Genomic DNA, 13,590 nt, shown 5'->3' with positions numbered 1-13,590 from the left:
AGGAGCCCAGGAGGGTGTGGGCCAGCCCTGCGGCTTCCGTCCCAGCCGGGGCGGCGGGGTGGGACCGAGCGGGTGGGCGCACAAGGCCGGGCTCCGGCCACCAGCTGGCAGGGACACGGACCTGTGTCTGGGGTTTCAGGAGACAGTGACGCCGCCCTCCTGTGGGCTGAATTGTGCCCCCCGAAATCTATGTGTTGAAGCCCATACCCCCACACGGTGACTGAGGTCGAATGAGTATGTCATGGGGTGGGGCCCTGATCCTTCAGGTGGGTGGCACCTGTGGGGGGGGGAGGGACACCGGCTCTCTCTGTCTCTCTGTGTCTAGCCCCCCACCACGCGGACACTCAGCGAGAAGGCGGCACCTGAGAGCCAGGGAGCGGGCCCTCACCGGGAGCCTGCACCTGACCTGGGACTCCAGGACGGTGGGGACGGCTGTCTGCTGTGGCGTTTTCTCGGCCGCCTGAGCTGACTGTGACCCACCGCCGCCCCGGGGGGGGGGGTCAGACGTGCTGGGCCCCCTTCCACTCCACGCGGGAGACTCCCAGGCAGCAGCAGGGCAGGGCGCGCAGCCAGGGGCCCCAGAGCCAGCCCCTGTGCCCGGTTCCCAGGCCGGCACTTTACGAGCTGGGCCGCTTGGGGCTGTTCCTGCCTCCTGACCTCAGGTTCCTGTCTGTGAGCAGGGTGACAGCAGCCCCCTGACAGGACTCTGCCCCTGTTAAGGTGACTGTCACCTTCCGGCTGGGCGGGGGGCTCAGACAGTGGGGGCACGGTTGTGTTTCCACTGCACCTGCACCGCTGGGGGGGGGGGGGGGCCCGCTGCCTCCCACATGCGGCCCAGCCAGGGCACCAGGGCCCTGTGTGGGGTGGGGGTCCGGGAGCCTCTCCGGTCACCGGGAGCCCCCGCAGTGTTGGGGGGGAGGATGCCCGGCCGGGGGACCTGCGGCTGGGCCTGGGGGGGGCTCGGGCTCCGTGCAGCTGCCTGTGACTTCCCGTCTCCCACCTGGCCCCACCCGGGCTGCATCTCCCTCTGCTCTTCAAAAGCCTTCCGAGGGGACCGCCCCACCCCAGGGACCCTGGAGCGCCTGGTGCTCACCCTGCGGGAAGTGAACTCCACACCCAAGCCGGGTTCGAAAGAGGGTCCTGCCCTAGGCCGCGCGGGGGAGCAGCGGCAGAGCGGGGAGCCCCGACCCAGGCCGCAGGCGACGGAGGGGGTGGGAGCCAGGCGTGACGGCGCACGGAGCACCCGCGGGGAGGAGAGCCCGGGCCGGTGCCTCCTGGGACTCAAGAGGGACGGAGGGCTGAGGGCTGCCCCGAAGACGGGGTCTGGGGTCTGGGGTCCCGGGTCCGCAAAGAGCAGCCGTTGCCCAGGGTGAGGGGCGTGCCCCCGGCGGTCCGCGCCGTCGGGGTTGGTCCCTCGGATCTCAAGGGACCCGGGAATTTCAGCCGGAGAAGAGCCGGGAGCCTGAAGGGGCCGCGCTGGCCCCGCCCGGACGGGGGGCTGGGGTGAGGACCCGAGCTGGGCTGTGGGCGGGGCCGGGAGCCGGGGAGGGGCGGGAACAGGGCAGGCCGGGGCGTGTCGGGGGTGTGGCCGTGGGCGTGGCCGGGTCTGGGGTCCAGCCGAGGGGCGGGGCGGAGGCGGGCGGGCCAGTGGCGCGCGGGGCTGGGCGCGCGCAGGCTCTCGGTGCCTGGGTGGACCCCGGCGCACAGGCCTCTGCTGCCTCTTGGGAGCGGGCGGGGAGCCGGACCTCCCGCACCTGCAGCGACCTCGTACTCGCGGGCTCCGGCGCGGTCACCTGTGGCTGCGCTCCGTGTTCCCCCGCGCCGGTCCATGGCGCACGTGGAGGCGGTGGCTCCGAGGGCTCCCCCGGGCTGCATGTGAGCTGGGCACCGGAGGAGGGACTCGGCGCGGGGCCACAGGCGCGATGCTTGTCCTTGTGGAGGCGACGGCGGCCGGGCGCGCGGTGGCCCTGGCCCTGGTGCTGCTGCTCCCCGCCGTGCCCGCGGGCGCCGGCGCCCTGCTCCGCCTGCAGCCCAGCATGTGAGTAGCGGGAGCGGGAGGGCTCGGCCGGACGTCCGGACCCCGGGTCCCCCGGGAGGGAGGCTTTGTCCCCGGGGCCTGAGAACAGTGGGCTCTTTGCCGTCACTGCGGTGGGGGGTGGGGGGGGCTGAGACACGGTTCCGGGGCTGGGGCGGGGGCCCTTCCCCGGCCTCTCCCCGTCCCCTGCCCCGTCTCCCTTCCCTCTGTAATGGGGCTTGCAGGCGCAGGCGGATGCTGCGCTCTGGACCCGAGGTGAGGGAATCTGGGTGCTCGCCAGGCGGGGTCCGCCCAGGGAGCCCGGCTTGGAGAAGGCAGAAAGGAAGCGGCCGGTCTCCACTTCCTTCCAAAGCCTGTCTCCCGGGGCCGGGGGCCTGTGCAGGGGCGGGCCGTGCCCAGACAGGGGGCCGCGCGGAGTTGGTTTATGTGTTAAACACGTGCGCTCTGGGGCTGAGAGACGGGAGGAGGAGCTCGGCACCAGAATGGGCAGGAAGACGGGGTCACGGAGCCCGCTGCGACGGACTTAATTCTGAAAGATGACTCCCTGCCGGCCGCTTAGCGGTCTCTCTGAAACGGCAAATCGATCCTTCTGCTGGCCTCAGGGGGAAAACCGGTGCCGGAGAGAGCCGACCCGGAGGGGGGGGGGGGGAGGGGAGCCTGCCCCGCCCCCAATCCTGCGCTCGCGGCGGGGTGCTGGGCCCGCCAAGCCCGGGAAGGCTGCCGAGGGGCTGCGGAGGGGTGAGGCCCTCCTGTCCTGCGCGTCTCCGGGCAGCACGGGCTTCCAGGTGGAGCGGGGGCAGGGCACGTCCGCCCGCACCCCCGGACTCCTCCCCGGGTCCTGCTTTGCTCCAGGAGGGAGGATTCCTCGTGGCCTTTTCAGAGGAGCACAGCCTCTGGGTCTGCGAATGTGAGCAGCCCGAGTCCCCACCACGCCGCCGGGACTCCTGCCGGCCCGTCCTCTCTCCTGCCACCCCAGCGATGATTGTCCCAGCGACGCCGCAGCCTCGGGGGGGATTGCCACGGCGGCCGGCGCTGCTTGCCTGCCTGCCCCTGGGAGCTCCAGGGTGCCGGTCAGGGTGGGCAGGCTCCTCGGGGTCTGCCCTCTCGGTGGGGACCTCGAGTCGCCCTCCCTGGGCCTCCTTCCCTGAGGAGAGGTCACCTGCCCACCTCGGGCCCCGGGGAGCCCCCAGCAGCTGGGCAGGCCTGTCCAGCTGGGGGCTGGTGGACTGCAGGGGACCTCAGGCCCCTCCTGCTTCACGCTTTCCCCAGTCCTCCTCCCTCTCTCCTTCTGAGCTGCCGACTCCGGGCTCCTCCTTGGGAGCCTCCCCCCAGGCAGGCTGGGGCCCCCCTGCACTTCGCTCTGGGCACAGCCACCCCAGGCCCCCTTCTCAGACCGCCCCTCACGTGGTGAGGTGCTCGGTGGTGCCCGCGAGCACGCCTTCTGCGGTCCTCCTGCCCCCTGGGCGCCCGGCCTGTCCAACCCGCTGTGGGTCGCAGTGGGCAGGGCTGGCAGCTGAACTCGGACAATGTCCTGCCTGCTCCGTCCCGGACAGGTTTCCGTGCCCGTAGCTTGCTCTGCTGAGCAGGAGCTTGGTGGGGGCAGAGGGGCAGGGGGCGGGCTGCGAGGGTCCCAGAAAGTGCTTTGACCTCGGAGGTCTCGCCCTCCCTGCCAGCCTGCCCTGCACGGGCAGCCCCACCCCGTCTGGCCACTTTCCTGAACCTCTGTGGTGTCCTTCCTCTTTGGGGGCAAAGTCAGGAGGGTGCTGTTGGGGGGCTGGATCCTGCTGTCTTCAAGCGCCAGGTGCCCCGGGGCCCTTGGGGACCTGTGGGAGCCACGCGGCTGGCACTTTGGCTCCTGCTGGCCAGGCGGTGGGAGCAGGGTCTGGGGACAGGAGACGATGTCCCCACCCGCTGGAGCTCTGACCGGCCGTGGTCTGAGGCTTCAGGGTCCAGGCATCCGCTCCCCCAGGGGCTGCATTCCCTCCGGCAGCCGTGCTGGGAAGACGGCCAGTCAGCTGGCGACATTGACCCTGCCTGTCCGGGGAGGGACAGGCCCTCCAAGCTCAAGTCTGGTCTCACGAGTAGCTCTTGCCATGCCCCGCAGCCCCTCCTGGCCCCCGGGCTGCAACTGGGCTTCCCCGCACCGGCTGCGCCCCGGCCGGGGGGCGGGGCAGGCTCAGCGGCCAGCCAGCCTCCAGGGTCCAAACGGGGCCTGTGAACACAGACCTGCCGGAGACGCTTCCCGGCCGCCCAGCTGTCCTCCTGGTGAGGGGTGTGCAGCCGGGGGACCTGCCTGCGGGGCACCTTCACCCCGGGGTCTGGGGGCCTGGAATCACGCACCCCAGAGGGACAGATCCCATGCCCTCCGGCTCTGGGCAGAGGTCGCCAGCCTCTAGGAGCCCCATTCTGCCTGGAGGGTCCCCCCAACCCTTGGAGCTGGGTTCTCTTTGTGGCTGGAGACCGCCTTCCCTGTGCTTTCCCCCTGCTCGACCCCGGGGGTCCGGCAGGCGCCCCTTGGACCTGCCATGCGCTTGGGGTGGGGGCCCGGTCTCCGTCCCCCCCCCTCCGCCCTCCCCACCCCCTCCCTCCCTCTGCCCCACGGGAGGCCGCTGACTGGTTCTCCTGCGGGGCCAGGAGCTTCCCGGAGGGAGAAGCCACCCAGGGCTCCCCTCTCCTTCCTGCGGTGGGGTCAGGAGCCACACAGCTCCGAGGCTCCCCATTTTCAGGGACATGCAGAGGGGTGGCCCCTGCACGTGGGGGGAGCTGGGGGCCCGCAGGCCTGGAGAGGCGTTCTGGGGGCCAGAGTCAGGCAGCTGCCTGCAGGGGGTAGGTAGGGACTCGTGGTCAGGGGGAGAGTGGCTGGACTGGGCATGCCCGAGGGGCTGCTGGGACCCTGGACATGGCCATCTCGAGATGAGCAGCTGCCCACGTGGCTGAGGTTTGTGGATGGCCGGAAGGCGGGGGGCTCTCAGATGGCAGCACCAGCCCCCTGGGGCGCCTGCCTCGCCCCGAGGGGCAGTTTCCCTCCTGCTGCCTGGTGGCAGCGCCAGGCCCTGCGCCCCAGACCCCGTGCTCGGCGGTGTCACCTCCCTGAGCCCCCGACGTCGGCGTCCTGTGTGCCGGGCTGCAGTCAGTGTGAGGGCGTGGTGGTGACCACCCAGGGGTGCTGGGACCCTGGGACCCCGACACGCAGGGGCTGCCCCCGAGCCGGGCCCGTGCGGAGCTCCAGACGCAGGGCCCCGCTGGAGGCCCTCAGCCTCCGCTGCGCCCCGTGCGGCTGCTCCCCGAGGGTCTGCGGCGCTCCAGCTGCGAGCGGCCCCCAGCCCAGGCTGTTGGTGCCAAAAGCCTGTGCTGGTAACTGCCCCCCTCAGCGTCGCCTCCGTCCTCAGATGACGACCGCCCACAGCCCAGGGCCGTTTCAGGGTCAGGGCTGGGCCTGCAGCCGGGAGGCTCAGAGGTCATTGGTGTGAGCCCCTGCTGTCGCCCCCGCCCCCACCCCCCACTGTTTCCGACGGAGGCTGGGAGTCGGCGCCCTTGTCGGCACGGGCGTGGGCCATGGCACTCGGGGCACAGATGACGGAACACCTGTAGGGCTCGTTTGGGCTGACCTCAGCGCCCGCCCCCTGCCATGGGGCTCCCGCACTGATGGTGACACCAGCTGCCACCGACAGCGCCGCCCGGCCCCTCTGCTCCCTGGCTCACTTCCCCTCCTCTGCTGCCTGCGCGGCCCGTGCGGAGTCCTCTCCCGCCCAGTGGGCCGGGGCCAGTGAGGGCTGGTGGGGCCACCGTGGGAAGGCGCCTCCCCCACCCCCGCCCGGGGTGACAGGCCCAGAGGGCCCTTGGCCTGGAACCCAGAGAGAGAGCTGCCGCTGGAGGCTGCTGCCCGGGCACACTGGGGCCGGGGGGAGGGTCACAGCCCTGCCCAGCTGCCCGGCGGGAAGGGGTGGGGGACAGACAAATACCCCAGCGCCTTTCTCCCTCCATGCTCCCCCCTGGCCCGCCAGTATCCCGTGGGTCTCCCCACTGGCCAGAGGGCACGTGTGAGTGTGCGTGTGAGTGTGCATGCACGTGCTCTTGTGTGTGCATGTGTGTGCTTGCTTGTGAGTGCATGCGTGTGAGCATCTGCGTCTGCATATGTTCTTGTGTGTGCGTGCGCACACGTGCGGCTGGCCGTGAGCCGGGGCGGCTGGCCGGAGCGGGCCAGAGCCTGCAGCGCCGGTCCCGGGAGCGCCAGGCAGCCAGCAGACCGGCTGTGGGGCGGAGGGTGGTAATGAGGCCAGACGGCCGTAGGTGAAGGCGGCGAGTGGGGGGCCGGCGGGGGGGGGCAAGCCACGTCATCTGGCAGCTCCGGGGACTCAGGTGGGAGTGGGGGAGGGGCCCTGGCCCGCCAGCCGGCCCTCGGCTCCCCCAGCCTGGATGGTGGGGCCCCTCCGGGTGGGCCGGAGCCTGGCTGCGCGCCGGAGGAGGTGTCATCCTCCGAGTCCCCGTGGAATCCCCTGGCTCCGAAAACTGCACGAGGCAGTGAGGCCTCGGCTCCCCTTCCCGGCTGTGCCCGAACCGAGCGCCCTGGGTGGCCTGTGCCGCCCTCCAGGGCAGGCAGGGCGCCCCTGTCCCCGTCCCCCCCACCTCCTTCCTCAGTGGGTGCGTCGCCCAAACGCTCTCGGGTGCTGGAGCCACGGACGGCGTCGGACGGTGGTCGAGGGAGAGGCGGCACCCCTGCCCCCTGCCCCGTGCTGTCCCCCATCCCCCCCACCGAGCCACACTCCCTGGGTGTCCCCCCTCATCCACGCTTTGCTGGCTCTGCTGGTCCGGTCCCGCTCAGCCTCAGGCCCCAGCGTGACCAGCTCTGGGGACGTCTCGGAGGCCGGGGGGACCGGGGGGCGGGGGGTACCTAGGGTCCGAGTCGGGCGGACTCCCTCCACCCTTGTCCCTGCTCTCACCGACACTGTGGACGCCGGGGCGGGGGCCGGCGGCTGTGGGCGGAGACCGCTCTGACCGCTGTCCTCCGCCCCAGGCCCCACGTGTGCGCGGAGCAGGAGCTGACCCTGGTGGGCCGCCGCCAGCCCTGCGTGCGGGCCTTCAGCCGGACGGTGCCCGTGTGGAAGCCGGGCTGCGGGCGGCAGCCGTGGTGCGTCAGCCAGGAGCGGAGGTACGTGGTCGAGTGTGGGAGCGGGGGTGGTGCTCAGGCCTGGGGGCGGGGTCAGGGACCAGGGGCCCGTACCCCCGACCTGCAGCCCCTCATCTGGTGGAGGACCCGGCCGCTCACACCCACTGGGGGAGAGGTCCCCTGAGGCTAGGACAGGGCTGTCCTGCTCAGCTGGCCCCTGGGGCCTTGGTGGGCAGCTGGGGCAGGGACCTGGCAGGGAGGCGGCCACCCTGTGGGGGGAAGTGGGGTCTCTGAGCAGGAAGACCCCTTGGGGGAGTCGGGGACCCTGCGGGGGTGGGTGTTTGCTGGCCACAGGAGGGGGTGAAAAGCAGGGCGCCCACCCTGTGAGCTCCCGGCTGGAGCCGGCTACTGCCTGACCCCTGGGCCTCGTGCCCAAGCCCGTGTGAGACCTTTTATTGCTCAAGATTTTATTTCAAAACCAAACACGGGAGTGCCTCCGCGTACCTCCCCTCGCACTCCCGTCCCGGAATCTGCCTGATTGCAGAGCTGGGGTGGGGGGGGTCCCACTCGGGCCCCTCCCCAGCCTGGAAGCTGGCGGCTGCCCTGGCCAGGCGTCGGGGGGGGGTGGCGCCAGGTCCTGAAGGTGGGTGCGGTGCCCGGCCTCTGGGTGAGGTCTTGGGGCAGTCCACCCAGGAGGGAAGGGCCCCAGGAGCCTGGGCCCCCCCCCCCCCCGTGTCCCCCGAGGTGTGCACTTAGCACACAGCGTGTCCTTCCAGCCCCACCAGCACGCGTGGCAAACATGCCCGGCACTCGCTGGCCTCCCGCTGGGCCGGCGGGAGCAGCGGTTCCCAGGTGGCCGGAGCCCTGGCCCGTGCGGGGCGTCTGGGCAGCGGCGGAAAGGCCCCTGTGTGGGCGGCCCCGATGCCCCACGCGTGCTGGTGGCGGGGAGGGGGGTCCTTGTTCCTTGTTGGGGTTTCCTGGGAAGGCTCAGGGGGCAAAGCAGGCTCCTCTGCTTGTACCCCTCGGCTCCAGGACACCGGGCCGTCCCCCCCGCCACGTGGAAGGCCCACCTCAGTGTCCCCGGCCCGGGGAGGGGTAGCGAGCGCACCTCTGGGCCGGCCTGGCTCTGGGGTGGAGCCGGGCCCACCTCCGGTCCCCCCAGGGCCGTCCCAGCGGCCGAGCCTGCTGCAGGTGAGCGGGTCAGCTCGCGCCTCTGTGCCCTGCCCCCAAGTGTCCTGCGGGCTCTCCTGGAGCCGACGCTGAGTGTTTTGGGGGCCCAGCCTCACCCCCCCTTCCAGAGGGCTCCTGGGGTGTTGACGTGTCCCGTCCCCTCGCATGACTCCTGAGCTAAGACACCCCGGTTTCTTGGGACGAGTCCCCTGCCCTCCCGTCACCCCCTGGGCCCAGAAGAGCGTCCAGTCCTCCTTCTCCACGTCACTTCTTTATTTTTTAAAATTTTTAGAGAGGGAAGGGAGGGAGATAGAGAGAGAGAAACATCAATGTGCGGTTGCTGGGGGCAGTGGCCTGCAACCCAGGCATGTGCCCTGGCTGGGAATCGAACCTGCGATGCTTTGGTTCGCAGCCTGCACTCAATCCCCTGAGCTACACCAGCCAGGGCTCCATGTCACTCCTTCTAGCGAGTTGTGGGTGCTTCCCCACGAACCCACCAGCCAGCTGACACAGGCCGTCCTGGGGTCTGCCTGCCTCCGTGGGGAGGACTGCACTCGAAGGCAGGCAGGCAGGCAGGCAGGAGGGGAAGGAGGGAAGGAAGGAAGGAGGGGAGGAAGGAAGGAAGAGGCTGCTTGGAGCTCAGAGCCCACGGGTGTGCCCTGCCAGCAGGCGCCCCCACCCCCACCCGGAGGCCCTGCTGGGCTGTGGCCCGCGTTCCTGGGCGGCTGCAGGGGCACTGGCCCGGCGGCCGCGTCTTCCTGTGACAGTGGCCCTGCTGTGAGCCAGCTCCCCGTGGCGCTGCCGCCCCTTTGAAGTGTCCGTGCGAGCTGCGGGGGAGTGAGGGTCTGCTCTCGGGGGGGGGCCCGGGGGCTGCAGGCCGGCCGGCCGGCGGCTGTCTCTGTCTCCGAGGGTCTCCGACTCTGCGGGGTGCAGGCGGGTGGCGGACGGGCCGGATCCCCCCCCACCCCCCGGGCTTCCAGGGGCCGCGAGGAGCGGCACGTAGCCGCGGAGAGGGATAAACATCTGCGAGGGACCGGCCCAGACACTCGCGCTGCCAAACGCTGTCCCCTCGGCGGCGGCGGCGGCGGCGGCTCCGCAGGCGGGCGGTTTCATGTCCTGCCAGGACGGTGTTTGCGGAGCCCCCCGGCCGCCGCGCGCAGTGTCTGCAGCACCCCACTTCCCGGAAGCGCCTGGCGGGCGGTCGGCGGGGCCCGGGGCCCCAGGCGGCCGCTGTCTCCCCCGGCTCCCAGCGCCGGCCCCGCACACCTGGAGGGCGTTTCCGTTCCCGGAGACGGACGCAGGTCCAGGCTCTCGGCCCCTCGCAGGGGCTCCAGGGTCCTTGACCCAGTGGTGCTGGCTCCGCCTGGCTCCTACAGCCGCGGCGGAGGGGGCTGGGTCGGGGGTCACTGTGCCTGTAGGCCTCGGGTGGCCTGGCCAGCCCCCTCCTTCGGACGGGGCGGCTCCAGTGATGGCCGGATCCTCTGTCCCTACAGCTGGCAGCCCGGCGTCAGGAGTTGGGGGTTCTTCCCGGGGGCTCCAGCAGAGCATCTGGGGACGGGCCCGTCGGCCTCGGTCCTGGGCTGGTAGCTGCGTCTCGCAGCCTCTCTTGTCCCTCCGTTGTCCCTGGTCTGGGCCCAGGCTTCCCTCTTCTCACAGGGACCCCAGTTGTTGACGTCGGGGCCACCCAGAGGCAGGGCAGCTCCATTAGACTCGGGGAGGCCTGTGAAGATCCTCTCTGTGGACGGGGGCGGCCCAGGTGCGGGGGGCCGTGCAGCCCGCACAGGCGGGAAGAGGCAGGGGTGCGGGCAGGCAGACGTCCGAGTTGCCGTCACCAGGGAGGGTGCCGGGTGTTTGGGCGGGGGAGGGTGCGGAGGAGGTGGCTCCCGGGAGGGTGACCGAGGAACCCGCCCGCCGTCTGGGTGGGCAGGGGCGCTCCCCACACACCTGCGGCCCAGCTGAGGAGGAGGAGCTGGGCTGTGGGGGCGCGGGGGTGCGGGGCACAGCTGGGTGGGGAGCCGTGGGGAATGTGCTGACCAGGCACTCCCTGCCTCCCACGCTGGCGCCAGGTCCATGGCTGCGGGGCGAGCCTGGGGCTGCGGGAGGGGGCCCCTCGCTGGCTGTTCCACTGGGCACGCCCTGCCGGCCGCGGGGCTGCAGGTGCCAGGGGGACCAGGCGGGCCCAGGGCGTCTCTGGATGTGGGGAGGGGACGGAGGAGCTCTGTCCATTCTGCGGGGGGTGCTGGGGAGTGGGCGTGGGTCCCGCCTTCCTCCGGCCACGCCCCGTGCTGTGCCCCAGGCTGCTCGGGTCGGGCTGCCCACCTCCGGCGGCTGGTGGCTGGGTGGGCTCTGCTCTCAGCCTTTGTGGGGGCCGCCCCGTCCGCCTAAGCAGGAGCCAGCCATGAGCCACCCCAACCTGCAGGCCGCCCTCTACGGGGAGCCCCCTGGCCTGTGCCCCTCTGCCCCCGGCACCAAGCACTGAACGCGCTCGGGTCCCCCTGTCACTTGGGCTGCTTCCCCCCGGCCCCCCGGCTCAGCACCACTCACCCCGGGGGGTGGGCAGGGACCCCTCCTCATGGGCGTGCCAGGGCAGGCCCGAGTCCGGCTCCTTGGTGCACCGGGGGGCCTGGGACCCGCCCCGCCCCAGGCGCCTGGAGTCCACGGGGTCCACTCTGGAAGCTGGTCCTGCTCCTCAGCGGGCACTTGGAGCCTGAGGCCCCCGGCCCTCCAGGACTGTGGTCCTGAGCCACCTGGGAGCCGGTGGGGGGGTGGGGGGGCCAGGGGGCGGGGCACGGTAGGCCTGGGGCTGAGCACCGCGGGAGGCCTGTTGCTGGTTCCAGGGCTCTGTGGACCCCGGCACCTCCGAGCCGCACACTCAGCTTTGTGACAGAGACAGCAGGGGTCCCACCTGAGGGCAGGGGACCCACCTGAGGGCAGGGGACCCACCTGAGGGCAGGGGACGGCAGGTGCAGACGCTGAGGGAGCCATGCCCCCAGCGCTCCCCTCCCCCCTCTCTTCCAGAACCAGCTACTACACCAGCTACAGGCAGGTGTACGCCGCGGAGACCCGGACCGTGCTCAGGTGCTGCCCTGGGTGGAGCCAGCAGCCGGGCGCCCAGGGCTGCCTCGCCGGTGAGTGTCCCCGCCCGCTGTGCCACCTGCAGGCGCTGAGCCTCCCTCAAATCAGAGACCAGGTGTCCGGGGACTGTCCCCCTCCTCCAGCTGCCGCGGGACACAGCCCCGCCCCCACAGCCTGCTCCTGGGGGGACCTGTCACAGGAGCAGGAGCAACACCCGGGGCCACGCATTCCGCTGGCGTGTCACCAAAGGCTGTTAGGACAAAGTCATACGAGAGGAAAGGAGCCAGGGTGTCCCCTGTGCTGGTGCTGACAGGGCCAGCAGGGAGAGCGGCCATCTGCCGGCCGGGGTGCCTGGTGCCACCCAGAGGGGTCTCGGGAGCCCTTGAGCCTGGCTCCGGGTCAGGGTCCTGGAGTGTGACCCCTCGCCCGAGTGCCCCACCGCACCCTGGGCCTCAGCCCGCCCGCCCTCCGCTGGGGGGAGGGCTGTCGCCCCCAGAGAGCCAGTCCCGGTGGGCGCGTCTGTGCTGGAGTCCGGGCGCCTGGTCCTGGCCGGCTGCTGGGAGGCCTCTGCTTCCTGCCGGGGTGGGGCTCCCGGGGGCGGAGCGCCGGGGAGGCTGGCGGGGGCTGCGGGGTCTGCGCCCCTCCCCTGAGAGGCCGGCTGGGGGTCTCGTGGCCCCTGAGCAGCGACGTGGCGCCCGTGACGGGGGGGGGGTGCCTGGGGTCTCGCGTCCCACACCCGGGGGTCACCAACGGTGGGCCGTCTATGACTGGGGTGGGACGCGGACATCAGGGGTCGCATCACGGCATGACCTCAGGGCCCGTGGGCCCCCCCCTCCCCCCACAGAAAGCCCGGGGGCCGAAGGGGACCTCGTGTGACCCGCAGGGGAGAAGGGGAAAGGACGGGGCACAGCGGTGTTTTCTCAGGACAGGAAATGAACGGTTCCCTCCGGAAGGGAGTGGAGGATGGAGGAGAAGGAAGCCGCTGGGCCGCGGGCCGGAGGGGCCGTGGGGGCCGCTGGAGGCTGGCCAGCCACCCCGGCAGCTGCCCTTCTCTCTCAGGCCCGGTCGCAGCAGCGGCTCTGGGCTCTCGGGGCTGGGGTGGGGGGCTGGTGTCTGGGAGAACAAAGGGGCTCTTGAGTGGGTGCAGGGTGGACATCAAAGCCAGGTTCCCGTTTCCACCCGCCTGGTGGGGGCAGGGGCTCCCCAGGCTGCAGCAGTTCTGCAGGATAACGGGGGCCGAGGGGGGGCAGTGGGGCCAGGCCTGTGTCCCCGTCCCCAGGGTCAGCGGGGGGAGGCTTGGTCTCTCCACCCAGGGAAGGACGCGAGTGCAGGGTGTGCGGCTGGGCTCCTGGGCCGGGGGTCGGGAGAAGCTGCAGGTCCCGGGACAGTGTGCCCTGCGCCCCCGGGCTGGGGTCCTGAGGCCCTTGGTTCCTCCCGGCACTGGGAGTGACCGCCCCGGGCTGGACAGGAGGAGCCGGGGCCGGGGCCGGGGCCGGGGGGGACCGGGGTCCGTCTCTCCTGCCCGCTCAGTCTGAGCTGAGCTCTGCCCGCGCTGCGGCTCTCTCCGCCCCTGAAGGACGGGGCCGCCCTGCCCCGGCCAGCGGCCGGCTTGGGGGTACGGCAGGTGGGGCCACAGCCCACCGGGCCTCCCTCAGCTCAGGGTGGGTCTTGGCCACCACCCTCCCCAGGCGGGCACCTCTCGGCCCCTGGGCCTGGCCTTGGGCGTGTGGGTTGTCACATCTGCCAGGAGACGGGGGCCAGGATGACCACAGTCAGGAACCCCACAGGGACGGGGTCCCCATGGGACAGGGCCCCACAGGAGGTCTCCAGGGGACAGGGCCCCACAGGACAGGGCCCCACAGGGGGTCTCCAGAGGACAAGGTCACAGCGTGCATCCGGAACTTGAAGCCCAGGCCGTCTTGGTTGGTTGTTTTTAAAGTTCTACTTTGGGGCGGGTTCCTCCCTGGTGTGTTTGGCTTCTACCTGTTTGTGCCAGGGATCCGGGAAGAGCCCCGTAGTCGGGCCGCTCGGGCCGCTGGGGTGGCCCCCGAGCCTGGGCTGCCAGCTGCAAGGGGTGGGCGTGGGGGCTCAGGGGAGCGCTGGGCAGGAGCCCGGGATCTCGTCCCGGGTGGGGGCCCTCTGCACCCTCAGCTGTAACGACAGACGGATGGACAGACGGGCCGGGACTGTGAGGACGGCCCCA

General features: G+C 71.9%; 1 protein-coding gene across 1 annotated transcript in view; it reads left to right on the top strand.

Annotated features, from left to right (window-relative positions):
- The first annotated feature begins 1,667 nt into the window (after positions 1-1,667).
- The window catches only part of LOC118500489 (multiple epidermal growth factor-like domains protein 6), a 56,487-nt gene continuing 44,564 nt past the window's right edge, over positions 1,668-13,590 (top strand). The window contains exons 1-3 of the mRNA XM_036025104.1: positions 1,668-2,038; positions 7,050-7,184; positions 11,331-11,440. Of these exons, the coding sequence (XP_035880997.1) occupies positions 1,923-2,038; positions 7,050-7,184; positions 11,331-11,440 (361 nt within the window). The 5' untranslated portion in view covers positions 1,668-1,922. The remainder of the gene's footprint in view (positions 2,039-7,049; positions 7,185-11,330; positions 11,441-13,590) is intronic.

The sequence above is a fragment of the Phyllostomus discolor genome, chromosome 5, assembly GCF_004126475.2.
Source record: "Phyllostomus discolor isolate MPI-MPIP mPhyDis1 chromosome 5, mPhyDis1.pri.v3, whole genome shotgun sequence".
Lineage (NCBI taxonomy): Eukaryota > Metazoa > Chordata > Mammalia > Chiroptera > Phyllostomidae > Phyllostomus > Phyllostomus discolor.
The sequence above is the reverse complement of the archived record's forward strand: the minus strand, read 5'-3'. Positions and strand labels throughout refer to the sequence as shown.